Source organism: Thunnus thynnus, chromosome 23, assembly GCF_963924715.1.
Source record: "Thunnus thynnus chromosome 23, fThuThy2.1, whole genome shotgun sequence".
NCBI lineage: Eukaryota > Metazoa > Chordata > Actinopteri > Scombriformes > Scombridae > Thunnus > Thunnus thynnus.
The window spans coordinates 17,795,958-17,812,381 of NC_089539.1; the positions used below are offsets into that span (position 1 = coordinate 17,795,958).

The 16,424-nt window shown below is 39.9% G+C and overlaps 2 protein-coding genes across 3 annotated transcripts in view; both read right to left on the minus strand.

The window, feature by feature from the left end:
* Window positions 1-16,424, minus strand: part of golgb1 (golgin B1) — a 104,164-nt gene that overhangs the window by 23,601 nt on the left and 64,139 nt on the right. The window lies entirely within an intron of this gene.
* LOC137175813 (G1/S-specific cyclin-D2-like) lies at window positions 1,011-14,929 on the minus strand. Of its 2 annotated transcripts, XM_067581707.1 has the most exons (6): window positions 14,768-14,929; window positions 14,434-14,663; window positions 13,276-13,491; window positions 9,691-9,850; window positions 6,633-6,781; window positions 1,011-4,116 (listed from the first exon to the last, which is right to left on the minus strand). In XM_067581707.1, the coding sequence occupies exons 2-6, from the start codon at window positions 14,626-14,628 to the stop codon at window positions 3,952-3,954; spliced, it is 885 nt and encodes a 294-aa protein (XP_067437808.1). In that variant the 5' UTR covers window positions 14,629-14,663; window positions 14,768-14,929; the 3' UTR covers window positions 1,011-3,951. The 2 variants fall into 2 exon arrangements, with proteins under 2 accessions (XP_067437808.1, XP_067437807.1); XM_067581706.1 differs by having other exon boundaries at window positions 14,434-14,926.

Consider the following 16,424-nt stretch of genomic DNA (forward strand, 5'->3'; position numbering starts at 1 on the left):
ACGAAACAACAGTGAGGGTCAAACTGTTACTTAAATGATTGGATGTAAAGATATAATTATATATCACTATTGTGAGATATCGCAGTGCTACCTATGTGTTTTTATTTGAACTTTTTATCAACCTTCTTGTCCCTTCTTTCCCTTCTTGTCTTTCTGTAGAAAATAATTGTTTTCTTAAGTTTTTTAACAGCAAATAGAAAAAACTTTCCATTTTTCCAGATATAATCCTGCAGTCTTTTAGGATAATTTTGCATTAAAGAATAGGTTTCACAATTTTTCAAGTCAGTCTTAAAACAACAGTCAGGTGCCCATATGAACAGTGAAAGAGGTTTTCCTCGCTGTAATCGTTCCTTCTGTTCATACAAACTGTTAAAAGATTCCCTTCAAATATGCTTTCAATGTAAGTGATGGAGGCCAAAATCCACAGTGTGTCCATACAATCATTTTGTGCAAAAATGCATTTAAAAGTTTATCTAAAGCTTAAATGAGGCTTCAGCGGTCTGACTTAGTCATATCAAGTGGATATCTGCTACATTTACAGTCTTTTTTAGCATCAAATTCCCTCTTTGTGTTTCCCTGTTGAGCTGCAGTGGAAGTATAGTAACAAAAAGAGGGACTTTGGCACTAAAAAGACTAATGTTGAAAGATAAATACTTGAATTGACTCATTGTGGACGCCTGAAGCTTCATATTAGCTTCAAATAAACTTTTAAATACATTTTTGTCCCCCATCACTTATATTGTAAGTGCATTATTAAGGGATCTTCTAATGGTCAGTATGAACAGGAGGAATGATTACAACAAGAAAAAAATATTTCAATGTTCATTTGACTGACTGTTTTGACTGAACCCGTCCTTTAAAGTCTTTTGTCACAGAGAATAGCATTTGTTCTTCTAGACTCACTGTTCATGGTTTTTATGGATTAATCGCCCTCTAGTGGCAACAGAGAACCACAATCCAGCAGTGTGTTTAATCATGCAGAGAGGCAGACACCAAATAAACCAGTCATGTGATTTTAGCCAATTTATTGAGGAGAAATTGTTGAGGTACACTGTGTGGTTGCACATGGGGATAGTGGGAGAGAGGTTTGGAATAACAACCACACTGTGAACAATGACAAACATTCTGGTGGTTTACACTTCACCTAAATGGGTACCTCAAAAATAAAAAAAGAAAAAAACCCCCACTTTATTCCAATGAACTGATTTTAACATGCCAATGAAACTCCAAGTAAGAAAAAGTAACTTGCTTTTTGTCTTTCAAATACATGTATAACATACAGTTTAGGCTGTTTTTTTTCTGACTTAGCACCAGATAAATGAAATAACCTATTTTAAATTATGGTCACTTGAAACAGCTCAGTGGGATCTGGTGGCAAACTTTTCTGGATTTAAAGAGGAAACACCGTCCTCCCTCTCATCCAGGGGGAAAAAAGAAAAAGAAAAAAAAAAAAAAAAGTGAAACCCGTCCAACAAATTCAGAGTGAAAAAAAACGACGTGTGTGATGTGAAGTGTGATGAGGTAATGCGAGATGGGCTCTCGCTCTATCCGTCCAATTAACCTGAGGTACACAAACATTACAAAGAAGCAGCAAGAATATGATAGTATATAAAGATACAAATGAAACAAGAATAAAAACATGCTAATCAAAAGATCGGCAAACACGAGTACTTCCAGTCCCGCACCAAACTGTTACGTTCCCTCCAGTACACATATAACAAGAAAAGCAAAGAACATATACAAAATTCATAATATAGCAGCACACAAGTGAATCACAATAAGGCATCTTTGTGTAAGACTAGAAAAGAAAAGCTTCATAGCAGCAAGAGAATGATGTGTATAATCTATTGTTCTCACTTTGGAATTATCTCTTTAAATTTATACACAAATCTTTTAAAAGCGTCAACATTTTTTCTGTTTAAAGCACTTTTTTTTTCTTTTTTTTTTGGAAAAACAAACATTTTGGCTTTTGCACAACAGAACATGCACGGATACAATTTTAGAAACGACTTCTGTTCTAAAATGTGATGAGGATTTCTCGCATTTCTGCTCATGGGGGAAAAAAAATTTATTATATACAGTCTAACTTTCACAACATGTAAACCCCTACCCACGTCTATAATGGAGAAAAAAAAAAAAACTCACAAAATGGCAGTTTTAAAACTTCAGTTTAGAGAGCAAAAACAACAAAAAAGAAGAAAAAAGTAAAACATGAACACAATTCAGAATATTAAAACTCTTTGACAGAACTATTGGAAGGTTTGGCTATGAATGAACCAAAAAAATTCAAATAAGGTTAAATAAACTGAATCAAAAAATTCTAAGTCTACATGTGACTTGGCTTTTCTTAGTTTATATACTATTATACTATAAACACGGAATATTCTACGCACCTGTCGGGGCGTAGCTTTCAAGACAATGTGCGTTACCCCATGGGAATCCAGCCCAAAAAACATCAAATAACTTAAAAGAAAAAACTAGAACTGAAACAAAACAAAAAAAAAAACGAAAAAAAAAAGACCCTAATAACCCACTGAACTCTCCTCAACCACTATCCCCTTACCATTTTTAAGGAGTGTGTTTTAAAAGTGCATCAATATTGTTCCTATCCTCCCTCTCTCTCTCCGAAAAAGTCAAAAAAATGGTAAAAATTGATAACAGGAGAAACTGCAGCAAAGCCAAACTGAACCCCCGGATATCATCTCAAGTCAAGAGGAGAAAACCGGGGATTCTTTCCTCCTCCTCCTCCTCCTCCTCCTCCTCCTCCTCCTCCTCCTGTGTGTCGCTCAAGTAACGTGCAACTGCAGAAACATCATATAGCTAAAATTAACATCCCCGCCGTTTCGCTATCATTCATCCATCCAGACTTCTAGCATTTTCCTCCACTTTGCACATGCTTTCCTTTTCTTGAAAAAAACTTCACAAAAACCCTTCAACTTACATCCATTTCCTCTAAAAAAAAACAAAAAAAACATGCTGAATCATCTTTCTCTAGTAACATTACATCCGTACTACCTGACTGCGGCTAAAAAATAAAAATAAAAAAATCTCATGCAACTACTAAACACTCTTAAATGCTCTCTAACATGTAGGAGCTAGAACAAAGAACAATAGTAATGTAGCCCCGCTGAATTCAAATACATGCACATACTGTCTTGTTAACATACCGGCCTGTTGATTTAACAGTGAAATCAAGACCTCAGTAACTGACCTTGTCCTCTGTATTAACCTTTCAGACAGTAGCCACTGCTCCAGACCTCAAACCCTCTTCACGTCCCTCCTCTGTGAGCAGGCCCAGCCCACTCCCGGCCAGCACTTTTCAGCATAAATAGTCGCAGGTGCACAGTATGCTAGATAGAGAGAGCGGCTAGCTACAGTAGCGCTCCTCTGGCTGGATATCAGCTTGGTTTAAATGCCATGTACTGTATTATCAGCATGTCAATCATAACACGACTAAACAGGCTTTCCTGCACAAATGAATATGAATCACACATGAGGAAAACTCAATACTCAAACTATGAATTGATAACTGCTTGCTAAAGATGATAAAAGAGTAACATAACTAAATACTAGCTAAATATACATTATTTATCATATTTATTTTTGCTAGGTTGTATCAAAAAGAATATTTCATATAATTATACTATTTTTTTTTTCAAGTATGAAAATATATTCAGGTTTCCACTCCGGAAAACCTAAAAGGCACTATCAAGTTTTCAAGAATTTACCGTTTTTAAATACCTTGTTTGATTACATGTGGCCCATACAAAAAGGTTTGGGTATGAATGGGGCAAAAAAAAACGAGAAAAACTTCTAAAGTTCATAGATTGTCACACCATCGCTCATGGGGGGCGACTTTGACGTAGATAACTGGCAGCTCACGCGCCCCTCGGTCCTGTTAGTTCATTGGTAGACAGGCGTGAATGGTGTGTATCAGGCGGCGACGGGAGTTCATAAGTTGACATCGCGTACATCTGTGGGGGTGCTGGACTGGTCTTGCTGCTCCCTCGCCTTGTTGCCCGCTCTGACCCCGGTCTCCTGCCGGTACTGTTGGCCCTGCTGCAGGCTGGCGGCCAGCACACGCTCTATCTGCTCCTGGCATGCCCTCAAACAATCCTGGAACAAAACAGGGTCACAAGTTGTTATACATACACACACACACACATATTTCAATTACACCTTTGTGTTTATATGCATTTAAATCAGGCTAACCATTTACACAGCAACCACACAGCCATCTCTACGAGGGCTGCAACTGACGATTATTTTCACGATTAATCGTTTTGTCTCAAAAATGTCATAAGTCCAAGGTCTTGTTTTGTCGGACAAAGAGTTCAAATTCCCAAAAATTTAGTTTACTATCATGAATGACACAGAAAACTCTCAAATCCTCACATTTGAGAAGTTGCGAGTTGGCATTTTTGCTTAAAAAAAAAGACAAAAAAACGATTATTCGATTATCAGAATAGCAGCCAATTCATTTTCTGTTGATCAACTGATCGATTAATCTGTTCACCTGTACACAGACACTCAGAAATATGGCGTGTTTGGCACATCTGACGTGCAAGTTGTTTAACAGCTTTGGTCACATGTGTGGCATACCAGCAGGGAATTATACGTCTGTAGGTAGGTGGTCTTGTCTGCACCATGACCAGAACAATGGGTACCAGCACACTCCGATACCAACAACGGGCACAGAAATGCTCGGACACGAGACCTGAGCATGTCTGAGGTATGAGCACATGGGTTGGGGGGGGTGTGTGTGATGAAACGAGGAGGGAGGGAGTTGGGGGTCCTAAAAGAGCTCTGTGGTCTAGTGGGGAACAGATAAGCAGATCTGAAATGCTGGACTCCCTTTCTCCACCCAACCCCCTTTGAGTTTACAGCACGGTCAGTCCCATGTGGAGGTCTAGAGGAAATGGCTTTGACCTACTGCACCCTGACCCTGAGTTTGGGTGTAAAACAGAATATAGGACAGTGGGACCGGATGTTTTTGGACAACTTCTCTTGTGAAAGGGGATCCTCTCGCTGTCTCCGTCCCTCTCTCCTCCTCCTCCTCCTCCTCCTCCTCCTCCTCCTCCTCCTCCTCTTCCTCCTCCAGCAGGTCTGCGTGGAGATGTGGGAGGTCTGCCTCAGTTAGCTGGCTGCGGGACCCTTAAAGAATGCACCGAGGCTCGCAAAGAGGCCAGCATTCCTTTGAAATGTACGGATAATTGGAACCCGATGGGCTGCAGTCGGAGCGCCTGTTGTGACGGCTGGGTTGCGGGGCCCACGTCGCCACGGCAACGTAACCACAAATCTAAGAGGCAACCGTGTTGTTCCTCTGGACCGTCGGCTGTGGCCTTTCTGGATTTCAAGGCTTCTAAACTGGTCCTCTGGTGTCACAAGATACTGTGACAATGAAAACACACACACACTGGGATAAATATATGTGGTGTATGTAGTATTTCTTAACTGTAAATGCTGCTTTTTTTTTTAAAGACACATTCGCTATGATGATTCACGTGTCAAATCGTGCATAACTGCAGATGTCTGCTCTTACTTTTCTTTTTGATAACTTTTTTACTTAATGAGTTATGAATATTTAAATATGATCCCCATAGACATCCATTATATTTATATTGCAGCCAGTGTGCACAGTGCAAACTCTATTGGTATTTTAAAATGCTCAGTATTGCACACCAATCAAATGTATATGATGTCATTATGATGACATTTATAGATTACGAATTCTTAAGAGGTTAGATATTACATTAAAGTCTATGGAGGCCCATTCACTTCCATTGTATTTATAACATTGCACCTGTATACAGTACAAATTCCATTAAAATTTCAAAATGCTAATAATTTCACACTGATCAACTGTACATAATCTTATAATGATCACATTTATAGTTTATGACTTGCTGTAAGATTATATATTATATTAAAGCCAACGAAGGCCCATTCACTCCCATTGTATTTATAAGTCGGCAGCTGTATCATACAAACTACATTAGAATATCAAAATGTTCCATATCGCACACTAATAAAATGCACAAAAGCTCATTATGATGGCATTTACAGTTTATGAGTCAAGCCTTATAAAGCTCCATTCACTCTCACTGCATCTGTAACTCAGCCAACACACAACTATATACAAGCGAGTCTTCATATATTTAAACAGTCATCCAAATATGTCTACATGTGTCCAGCTTAGATAGACTTCAGTTACTTCACTGGCCCTTTTTTCCTCTGGAAAAGACGCTTCTCCGACTTCATTACGGACATATTCCTCCACCAGGAGGGGCACACAGCTAAAGTGGGAGCCATGCAAAGAAATTGCATGCGTCTTACCACAAGAATGTGGGCTCTGAGTTTTAAGAAGACATTCCCTCTGCCGCTGCTCTTTATAGCAGCAGTCTGGCTCCCCAGCCAAGAGCCAAAAACTCGCTCTCCCTCTCTCTCCATGAAAAGTAAATAGCTTCAATCTGCCACTACTGAAGTCATCCCTGTTGTTTACTAAAGAGCCTTCGATCCTGCTTTTGAGATGTTGCCATGATTATTATTAACAATGCGTTGTTGTGTAACGCTACAACTGATGACTAACGATTTGTAGCAGGTATAAAAAGTTCCTTCGCTGGGACACTCACCACCTCTGTGTTGGTGATCTTGGCCAGCAGGTCTGTCAGGTTGTCTCGACTCAGCCTCTGGTCAGTGTGGTCCAGCTGCAGGCCGCAGACAGCAGCTCCCATGCTGCCAGTGGCAATCATGGAAGGAGGGTTCATTGCGAGGCGGTCATCTGGCGGGGGGAAGATGAAAAGGAAATTGATGTGCAGAAATCACATTATTAACTGTGACACAAAAAGCTGTAACACTTAAATCAGCCCAGAGGAAGTATGATAGATGCATGAGACGTACAAACATCTGAATCATCTCCAATATGCATGCTCCGCAGCTGAGGCTGACTTTCCCACAGTCTGAATTTCAACAGACGTCGCTGCATGGTGGAACCTGTGTGGTTTCCCCTCATAGAAACTTCAGCTCTGATTAGAAAAGCAGAGAAGGAATCCTCCTACTCAGTGAGCAACAAGTTCCAAGAACGACTCCCTCTGGTCCGTATCCTAGTCTAAAAGGCTTTAAGCGACAACAGGCCTGCTCTGAGGAGGCGGAAGAGCAGGCAGCAACCGAGAGGACAACATGAAACACCTCCGCAAATACTGAGCCGAAGATACTTTTTAACAGCTCATCATGTGGTCAAGTGATTTCAGTTTTCGCCTGGTCAGGCATTTTCATTTTATGGGCTAACCTGACCTGGAAACATGTTTACAAAGTATCTCATCTTACCACTAGGAGTCCTCCTACATGGTGCTTTCAAAAGTTCAAAACCTTTTCACAAAACTCTTCAGAGCAACTTTTACTGAGGAACTGAGGACCTTTGGATGAAACCTGTGTTTCATGAGTGAACTTACTCACTATGTCTTCAGTGACTCCAGTGACTCACTTGGACGTGACCGCTCTCAATGAGTGTAAAATAAAAATATTGACAGGAATATGAGAAACAAATGTTGCTAGCTAGATAGCTGGATGTTGTGACTGCATTTATTCATTCACTTATTTCAATTGGAGAGTATTTTATGAACAGTTAATGAACTGTAGAACAAAGTGAGGTCTGACTAGCACATTTTTGGCTTGATGAATAATTCAGTTGAGTAATTCAGAAGTTCATCAGTGCTGTAATGATTTGCCCACCATCAAAATGAGCTTGTAAAAGTTTGTTATTACAAAACATGGACACGATGACGAGTTTTACTTGCAGCAGCTGACGGAGCACAGCTTAGTGTGTTTATCTGAAGACAACATGAGGCTTCAGCCATAAGAGTTAGTCAACTAAAGGTGGATATCTGCCACATTTACAATCTTTTTAGTAAACGTTTCCCTCTGTGTCTTGACGGACAGTGTTTTCCTGTTTCCTGCAGTGGAAGTATACTTAACAAAAAGAGTGCGTTATGAAGGGATCTTCTAATGGCCTGTATGAATAGGAGGAATGAGTACAGCAAGAAAAACATGTGTCAACATTAATTTTGGTACCTGATTATTGTTTTAGGACAGATTTGGATCTATTCTTCAAGAGCTACTTTTAGTGCTCAACTGCTTTGTGAATTGTTCTTAGAGCAAAAATTTCTAAAGTTAAAGACTGACACACCACTTATTTTCAGGAGCTTCTCCTCACTCGTCCTATTGGGAGCTTTTTTTAGCGTTAGGATGTTTTGTGAATACAGTCCCCGGTGTTTTCTTTTTCCACAATTACAATACACAGCCCCTTCTTCCTGTCTCATTGAATGTACATGACCAACGCTAATCACAAAAGGGCAGTAACTCGGCACATGCAATTGTTAAATGCTGTACGAGCCTAAACCAAACCAGTACTGGTGGCCTGATAGCTCTGATTAAAGCCTGCTTCGCTACGCCCATCTTCTCCTCCAGGGACCAGCTGTCCATAGGAGGAGCTCCTCCATCATAAGAATAACATCTCAACTCCATATAAAACTCCAAACATTTACATTACTGCACAACCACAGCAGGCCTCCTTTTTTTTCCACTGCGGCTGCTTTGTGCTTGGATATAACCAGCTGCTTATGAATAGCAGAGGCAACCACTGAAACACACCCAAATATATATATATATATATACATATATACATATATATTTAAAAAGTGTGATACTAAAACGTCGGTAAACAGGACATGAATCTCATTAAAGGAGCCTATATGGTTCCAATCACTAGCTCAATAAACAAGTGCTTATTGGCCAGATCTGACCGCACTAGCGTTTCTGAGGAATTTCACTGCACTGAAGTGACCTCCTTTGTTTTATTTCCCTCATCGAATTAGCTGAAGGAGGTAGCAGATGAAAGGCAGCCTTGTGACAGAGGAGTGCTATATATTATGTGTATTAGGTGATCCTGCAGTCGTATTTCTGTCCAGGATATGAAAATATTAGTGGGATTCCTAGTATAGGCAAAGGAATGCCATGGAAATTCACCTAGGGAGAGGCCTGAGGGGACATCTGAGTTTGTGCTTCTCCAGAGCCTCCAGAGTTTATTTTGGACACGAGGCCGAGATGGGAGGAGGAAGGAAGATCACTGGATCAGTGCCCTGACTTTTTAAACCTGGAAGCTTCCCTGTCAACAAACAATACAGGGAAAGTAGCACAGAAGTTCAGCTGCACCTGAGTGCGTGCGTCTACTAGCATACAAGATACAGTATGATATAATCGTCTTCATTACCGATGTACGTGGCTAATCTAAACAGAGCCGCGATAGGATTTTTCTCAAGCGTTTAGAAGAGAAACCTGGAAATGACCACTTTAAGCGCTCCAGCACAGCTTTCAGCAGCTGGTCGGCTGTTTAGAAAAAAAAAAAAAAAAAAAAAAAGAAAAACCCTACTACAGGCTGTGGAGAGACTAGAAAGTGGATAAGGGAAATGCAGCCAGAGGACTTTGCTGAGAGAAGAAAGAGGTCACAGGCATAGTCACAGATGACTCACGACGGGAGAATGTTTGTGTGTGTGGGAATATTCTGCTGGATGTGGAAATAACAGCAATGAGGCAGCGAAGTGAGCGTGCGAGTGAGCAAACAAGTTTTAAAAAAAGAAAAAAAAAGAAAAAAGGCACTAAAAGAACACATGAAATGATAAGCAGCTGTGTTACCTGTGGCACAGAGGGCGATGAATGTCAGCGTGTGTTTGCGGACCATGGCCAGCTTGTCTTTGGGAAGGGGCAGCCTACGTATGATGTGCTCTATAAAATCATTGGGGATGACCGAGGCCATGTTCCACTTCAACTTCCCCAGCACGACCAGTTCCCATTCCTGAAAGACACAGAAGACCATGATTAAAAAAAAAAAAAAAAAAAAAATGTGTCAGTCAGTTCAAATTCAGTTTCTTGGCAGAATCTACGCAGTCAGAGGGTTGAATGGCGTGGTGCCATGATTCCATTGACCGTGAAAAAGATCACAGTCCGTCCCTATTCCCAGAGGAAATGGCTCTGTAAGAAGAGTAACATTTCTTCTCTTTATCTCTCCTCGCTGTATCTTATTATCTGCGTGCCTTTCTCATTCCTCGCATCCTTTGAGTTCATATCGCCGCCATGTGACAAGCTTTGCCCTGCTTAGAGGCCCTGCCAGTGAGACAGCTAGCCCCTTCCTTCCTGTCACAAGCCTCAAACAGCTTACAATGAGTTTGCACTGCACAGGCAGCAAACAGGCAGCTGACTCTTCATACAGTCAGGCTTTGCAACACCAGCAAGAAAAGGTGTACACAAGTCATGATTTCATTTCCTGTGTGTTAAGTCCATTTTTACAACCCGCAAATTCACTTACGTGCGAATGTTTTCTGTCTGGCTTTCAGTATTTTGAGAAATGTACCTCTATGGGAATAAAAATGGAGGCTTTAATATCTAAAATGAATGTGTGAATGTGTTTTAAGATTTAAAATGTGCACTGGTGTTTTGCCAACACTTGTTATAGTCACATTTGTCATAATGAGCGTCTTTAACAGAGAAAATGACAAGAGACACCAGTTTTTTTTAAATTCACACCCAATCAAATGGGACTCCCAGGGTTTCCATATGTCTTGTTATACCAGATTAGTCATGACATTTCCTCCACACGTCAAGATGGACATTTGGAGACGCTGACAAATCTTAGTGTGAATATTCACACCTTTACACCCGTCCACACACCAACTATCACTATGTGCTGTATCCTCAAATGAAGGTTCACAAGCATAAATCTCAGCTTACATTTGCAAATGTAAAAGTAGTGTATTCATAAACTGCCACACACATTTGTGCATGTCCTTTTGACACATTGTCAATATTGATGTTGATTTTCATTTCCATATTTGTCTTCAAGCATCTTGCTGCATCAAAGAGCCAGTTTAGGTCTTTAAAAGGTTTGAAATTGAAAGCATTTCCTGACATTTCTCATCTTGGTTTCCCACGAACGAATTAGACATTAGGAGGAAGTGTTGTCCCCTATCAAATCATCTGTTGTCAGTTCATGGTATAAAAACCATGATCATTTCATTATGACTATGAGCACAGATTCTCTGACTGCACCATTACAATACTGAGTGAGGTTTATGTATGTATTTACTAGATTTTAGCTAAACTCATATATACAGTGTGTAGACACTAATAGAGAGATGACGCTGTCTCAGGAGCAGATGTTGATAAATACAAGTTCAGTTTGTTTCAAGTTTTTTGAGTTATATTAACATCCTGTGATTTGAGACTATTGACGCAAAAGCAACACTATGCAACCTTTTTTCTTTTAACTTAAAATGCTGATGAATTGAATTTCTCATTTTTTCTAAAGGAGATTTGTCACCTATATGTAGAATGTAGTAAATACTGAAACCCAAACTCCAGCAGGGACCGTCCCCCCTGTCCGTCACCAATCGCTTATCCGAAATGTCAGTCGTCGTTCAAATTCACGTGGGTTTCCTGTACATAACCTACCACAACACATGCTACCATTTAACCTATTTTAGCCCCCGTGGAGATTGTTGACTGTGACATGAGGCCGGGCGGAGGTTTGCTGTCGGTGTGCTCACTTCCTGGACAGCTGCCCCGACACAACTACCCCCCACCCCCCCCCTCAACCCTACACACACACACACACAACTTCTCTCTTCCAGCTGAAGAACCAGCAGTGATGTGTTCATTACAAGGAAGAGCTGCAAAATATTTCGCTGCCTTTTCTGTGCATCCTGTGAGGATATCCAGGAATCTGGAGTCTTACGACAATATGGAGCATCAAATGGGACAAATGTCATTTCCCTAAACAGCTGCAGGCAACACAATAGGATGTATAGAGAGCATGTGGAGCCATTTGGTTCAAATCAGAAGCAGGTTGAACTCTTCAACTGTGATATGGTCCAGAGTTTGATTAGCTGCATGACAAAATTAATCAGCAGCTACTTTGATAATCGATTAATCATGTATCAATGCATAAATCTCAGCTTCTCAGCTGGGAGGTTTTGCTGCATTTCTTTAAGGCTGCAACTAACAATCATTTTCCTGATTAACTGCTTGGTCATCAAAATGTAGCAAAATAGTGTAAAATGCTCATCATAAGTTTTATAATTCATAATCTGACATCTTCAAATGTCTAGAGCGACAGTCCAAAACCCAAAAGATATTCAGTTTACTTTAACATAAGCAAATGAAAAGCTGCAAATCCTCACATCAGAGAAGCTGTAGGCAGAGAATGTCTGGCATTTTCGCTTGAAAAATGACTGAAACTAATTAATTATCATCAAAATAATTGCAAATTAATCTTGCGTAGAGCTGCAACAATTATCATTTTTGGACATTTCTTAAGACAAAATGCCAAAATGCTCTGATTCCAGCTTCCTAATTGTGAATATTTTCTGGTTTCTTTAGTCTTCTTTGGACAGTCAACTGAATGTCTTTGGGTTGTGGACTAAACAAGACACTTTAGGTTGCATCTTGGCCTTTAGGAAACAGTGATCGACATTTTTCACATACATTTTCAGATCAAATGACTCATTAATTAATTGATAATACAAATAATCATTAGTTGCAACCCTATATCTTATATGTGATAGTAAACTGAATCTCTCAGAGTCATGGAAAGTTTTAACATCTCCATGGCAACTGAGCAAACTCTATCTGCTGATGAGGACAGTGTGATACAATCAAAAGCTCCAGAACAAGCTACAATGTGGACTTTTGAGTTGAGATTGTCTTGTCAACTTAATATATTTGGGTTTTGGTCTGTTGGTCAGACAAAACAGACAACTTGAACTAACCTATAATGAAAATAATCGTTAGTTACACGACTTTTCTCTCGAAAACAACACCTCAAAGTTTCCTGGCTGAGTACTCACACTCTGGTCTTAAAGTTTAATAAGATGCATGATGGTAAGAAAATGCTCTAAAGTGATTACTCCTCTGTTAAAGCATTTTGGCTGGGTTTTTTTTAAAATAGTACACACTCTTCTATATCTAGCTGAATCCTAAATCCAAATTCCATACTGCATAACTGGCACTAGATGGCATCACACACCTCTGCAGTCCACATGGATCCAGAGAAAGGATGTGGCTGTATTGTGCACAGTTCCACTTATAGGGAAAAATGGGACACTTCCTGTGAAACCAACTCAGCCATTAGCATTATAATATCATCCCAAATTGTGACACTGCATTTCATGTTCCCACGAATGAATGCGGGGCCTCTGAAAAGACAATCTACCGTTTAGTTCTTACCAGCAGTTCCCGCGGCGTGATGGAGTTGTCTGTGTACATGCAAAGCTTTTCTGCCGATAGTAGCCTGCTGTCCTTTAACTTGGAGGCCAGGAACATGCACACAGCTCCCAGAAGCTGCAAATAACTCTTTCTTGTGGGCATCACTGCTAAGAATCTGTCCAAATAATTAATGGCTAAAGGGAAGACGTCTTCATTACTCTTCTCCTCTTCACACACCTGAAGAAAGATGATAGATAAATGTATATATATATGTTATATGTTGCAACTTATGCTTAACTTACTATGTAAGCTATAATAAAAGAAAACGAGATTATTTACAGTTTCAGGGAAAAAATTGGGAATGGGGGTGGTTTTCCTACAGGCTACAGACTATATAGGGCAGATTTTTCCATTGTCTTTGGGTTAAAGGTTTAATCACTCGTTTTATTGTCTCTTTAGTCAGTTAAAGGCTGCAAAGTCAAGCAACGCAAACAAATTAGCTCAATAGGAAGTCTTTCAACCATAAGACTCGTCATCCTTGTTGGGCTTGCCGTCTTTGAAAAAAAAAATATATACACACACACACACGTATTTATATCTATAAAAATTAAAACACATCATCTACAAGCTTTACAACGTGTGCAAAATGTTTAGAAGTCGTGTTAAAACAGTTTCCGACACTTATAAATCAAAAGAGTTTACTTACTTTAAGTGTTTTTTATCTTTTAGAAAATGAAAGTGGGTTTGCATGCTCGCTGCCTACCCTTGCCTTGAGCTTGAGGCCCTTTTAAAAAATTAATAATAATTACAGTGAGGGGAAAATGTCGCGTTTTCGATTATGTAAATTAAGATTAACTTCTCCCCTGTCGTCTGCGTTGGTTAATTAGCGAAAAACACCCACTTTTTAGCTGTTAATGAAAGTAAATATCTTGCTAGGCTACTCCTTTGAAGCTGAGGTGGAATTTCCGACTCCTCCACGCCTTTGGTGAGTCATTCTCATTCAATTGTCAAATAGGTTAACAACACTGACAACTCTCTATGAACTAAAATACCCCCATTTATGAGCCCAAATTAGCCTGAGGATGCGTGTCAACATGCAAAGAAAAGAAAAAGAAGAAGAAGAAAAAAAAAAAGGTTAGCTGAAAGCTGTTAGCTCATCATAGCAAAATGCCCACAAACCTCGTGCATCCAACCTGCAACCATTCGTCTCATATAAGGCTGAATATCCTTCTGGACCCGCTGGAAATACGAGCACTGCGGTAAAAACCTGTCCTCAATTGTTAATAAACTTTGCAACACTCTGTCATCATAGAGGATGTTTGGGTCAGGCTGGGCTTTCACGGCTGTGTCCGACTCCAGGCAGTACAGCTCCATGACTCGGGCCCCCTTCTTCCTCCCCCCTCCTCAGGCTATAAAATATAAAAATATCGAATAAATATTGTCACAATATAGGAGGAGAAGCGCCCAGGACGAAGCATGAGGCTGCTGAGGCTGCTGGGTTTTGCTGCCTGACCTGCTGCCTCTCCGGCTGCTGCTGCTTCTTCTTCTTCTTCTGTTCTTTTCGCTGCCGCACTGAGAAAATCAATATCCGGTTGAGGATTCAAAATAAAAGCCGCTGTTATAGCCCGACTTCCGGTCTAATTAATCAGTCTTTAAATGTGTTTTTCTTCTTTTTCTCACAGCTGGATTGTTTGAGCTTCACTGTGCAGAGTTATGTTTGTGCAGAGTTTGAAACTGGAAGTGGAAAGCTTCTCTGTGCTCATTGAAAATCAGATTTTAAGGGGCGGGCCTACAAGCATGATTTCTGACATCACAAATCGTTTGGAAGCCAATCCTGGTTCAATATTCAATTTACACAAGTGTGATGTGGAAACTTGAAGCCTCCAGTGCAAATTGTGAGGCAGCTAGATTAGCGAGATCACGCGAGAATCCATCTTGTCAGGCTTCAAGTTATGTGCTTGTGTCCGAACCACCGGTGGTTTAGACCAATCAGCGTCCAATGAGGATCTCGTGACCTTGCTAATCCAGCTGCCTCGCAAGGTAAAGGTTGATTTATGGTGGGTCGCTTGACAGAGATTAAAGAGTCCCACAACATTTTTAATTTATGCTTCAGAGAGCTGGCTAAATTAATTAAACAAATTAAACACAAGTTATCTAAAGTTACCAGACCAAAATATCAGTAAGGAAGTTCAGTGAAAACTACAGTCTCCATGGCAACATTAGTAACACTACCCAATCACACTGACAACAACAAGCATGGCTGAAAGCGAACGTAGCATTGCTACCAGCTCCATGGTGGAGGACTTAGTTTCAAAAAGGAGAGCGGCTTTAGTAGTGTGGAAGTGGTTTGATTACAAAAGATCAGATGTACAATAACAAACCTCCGTAATATGTAAGAAGTGCAAGAAGACTTTCACAACCAAAGGGGGCAATACAACAAACTTATTTCACCACCTCAAGCAGAAACACCTGGTTGAGAATGAGGAGAGCCAAAAATCCCACGAGGAGGATTTTGTCATATTGTCAAGAATATCATTATCGCAATACTTGGAAACATTATTTTAGAGCCATATTGCCCGCCCCTATTTGCATATTCATAGATTCTTGAATTTTTAATGAGGGAGATGCCATTTTAAGGATTTCAACATATAATTGAACTTTTTTTGTGAAATAAAAAACGTAAGAGACACAATTATTATTCAAAGTAGAGTATTTTATATACATCTTAAAACAAGTTTTGAGGGGACCTTTAAACCATCTACTTATCTTTTTCATATATTATACTATTATTATTGTTATTTTTGACAAAACGGAAACAAACAGATTAAAGCACAACAGACAGGGTTGTCATAGGTAGAGTAAAATACTTATCATGATGTAAAAGACAGCAAATGAAAATAAAATGGGCAACATTGCAGTATCAAGGTCCGTAGGGCTTTTATGTCCCTGATTGTCCTTAAGAGTCACAGAGGTCCTTGACTTTTACTCACACAAAACTAAAATACTTTTGAGGAAGAAGGTTCTTCCACTCAGTTTTAACCAACATCCCTACTTTTCTAAAAACACTCTGAAAGAGGCAGACATGCCGACCATGACGTAGGCCCAGTAGTGGGAGAAGTATTCAGATCTTTCACTTAAAAACTCCCCACAGATCTGTATTAATACATATA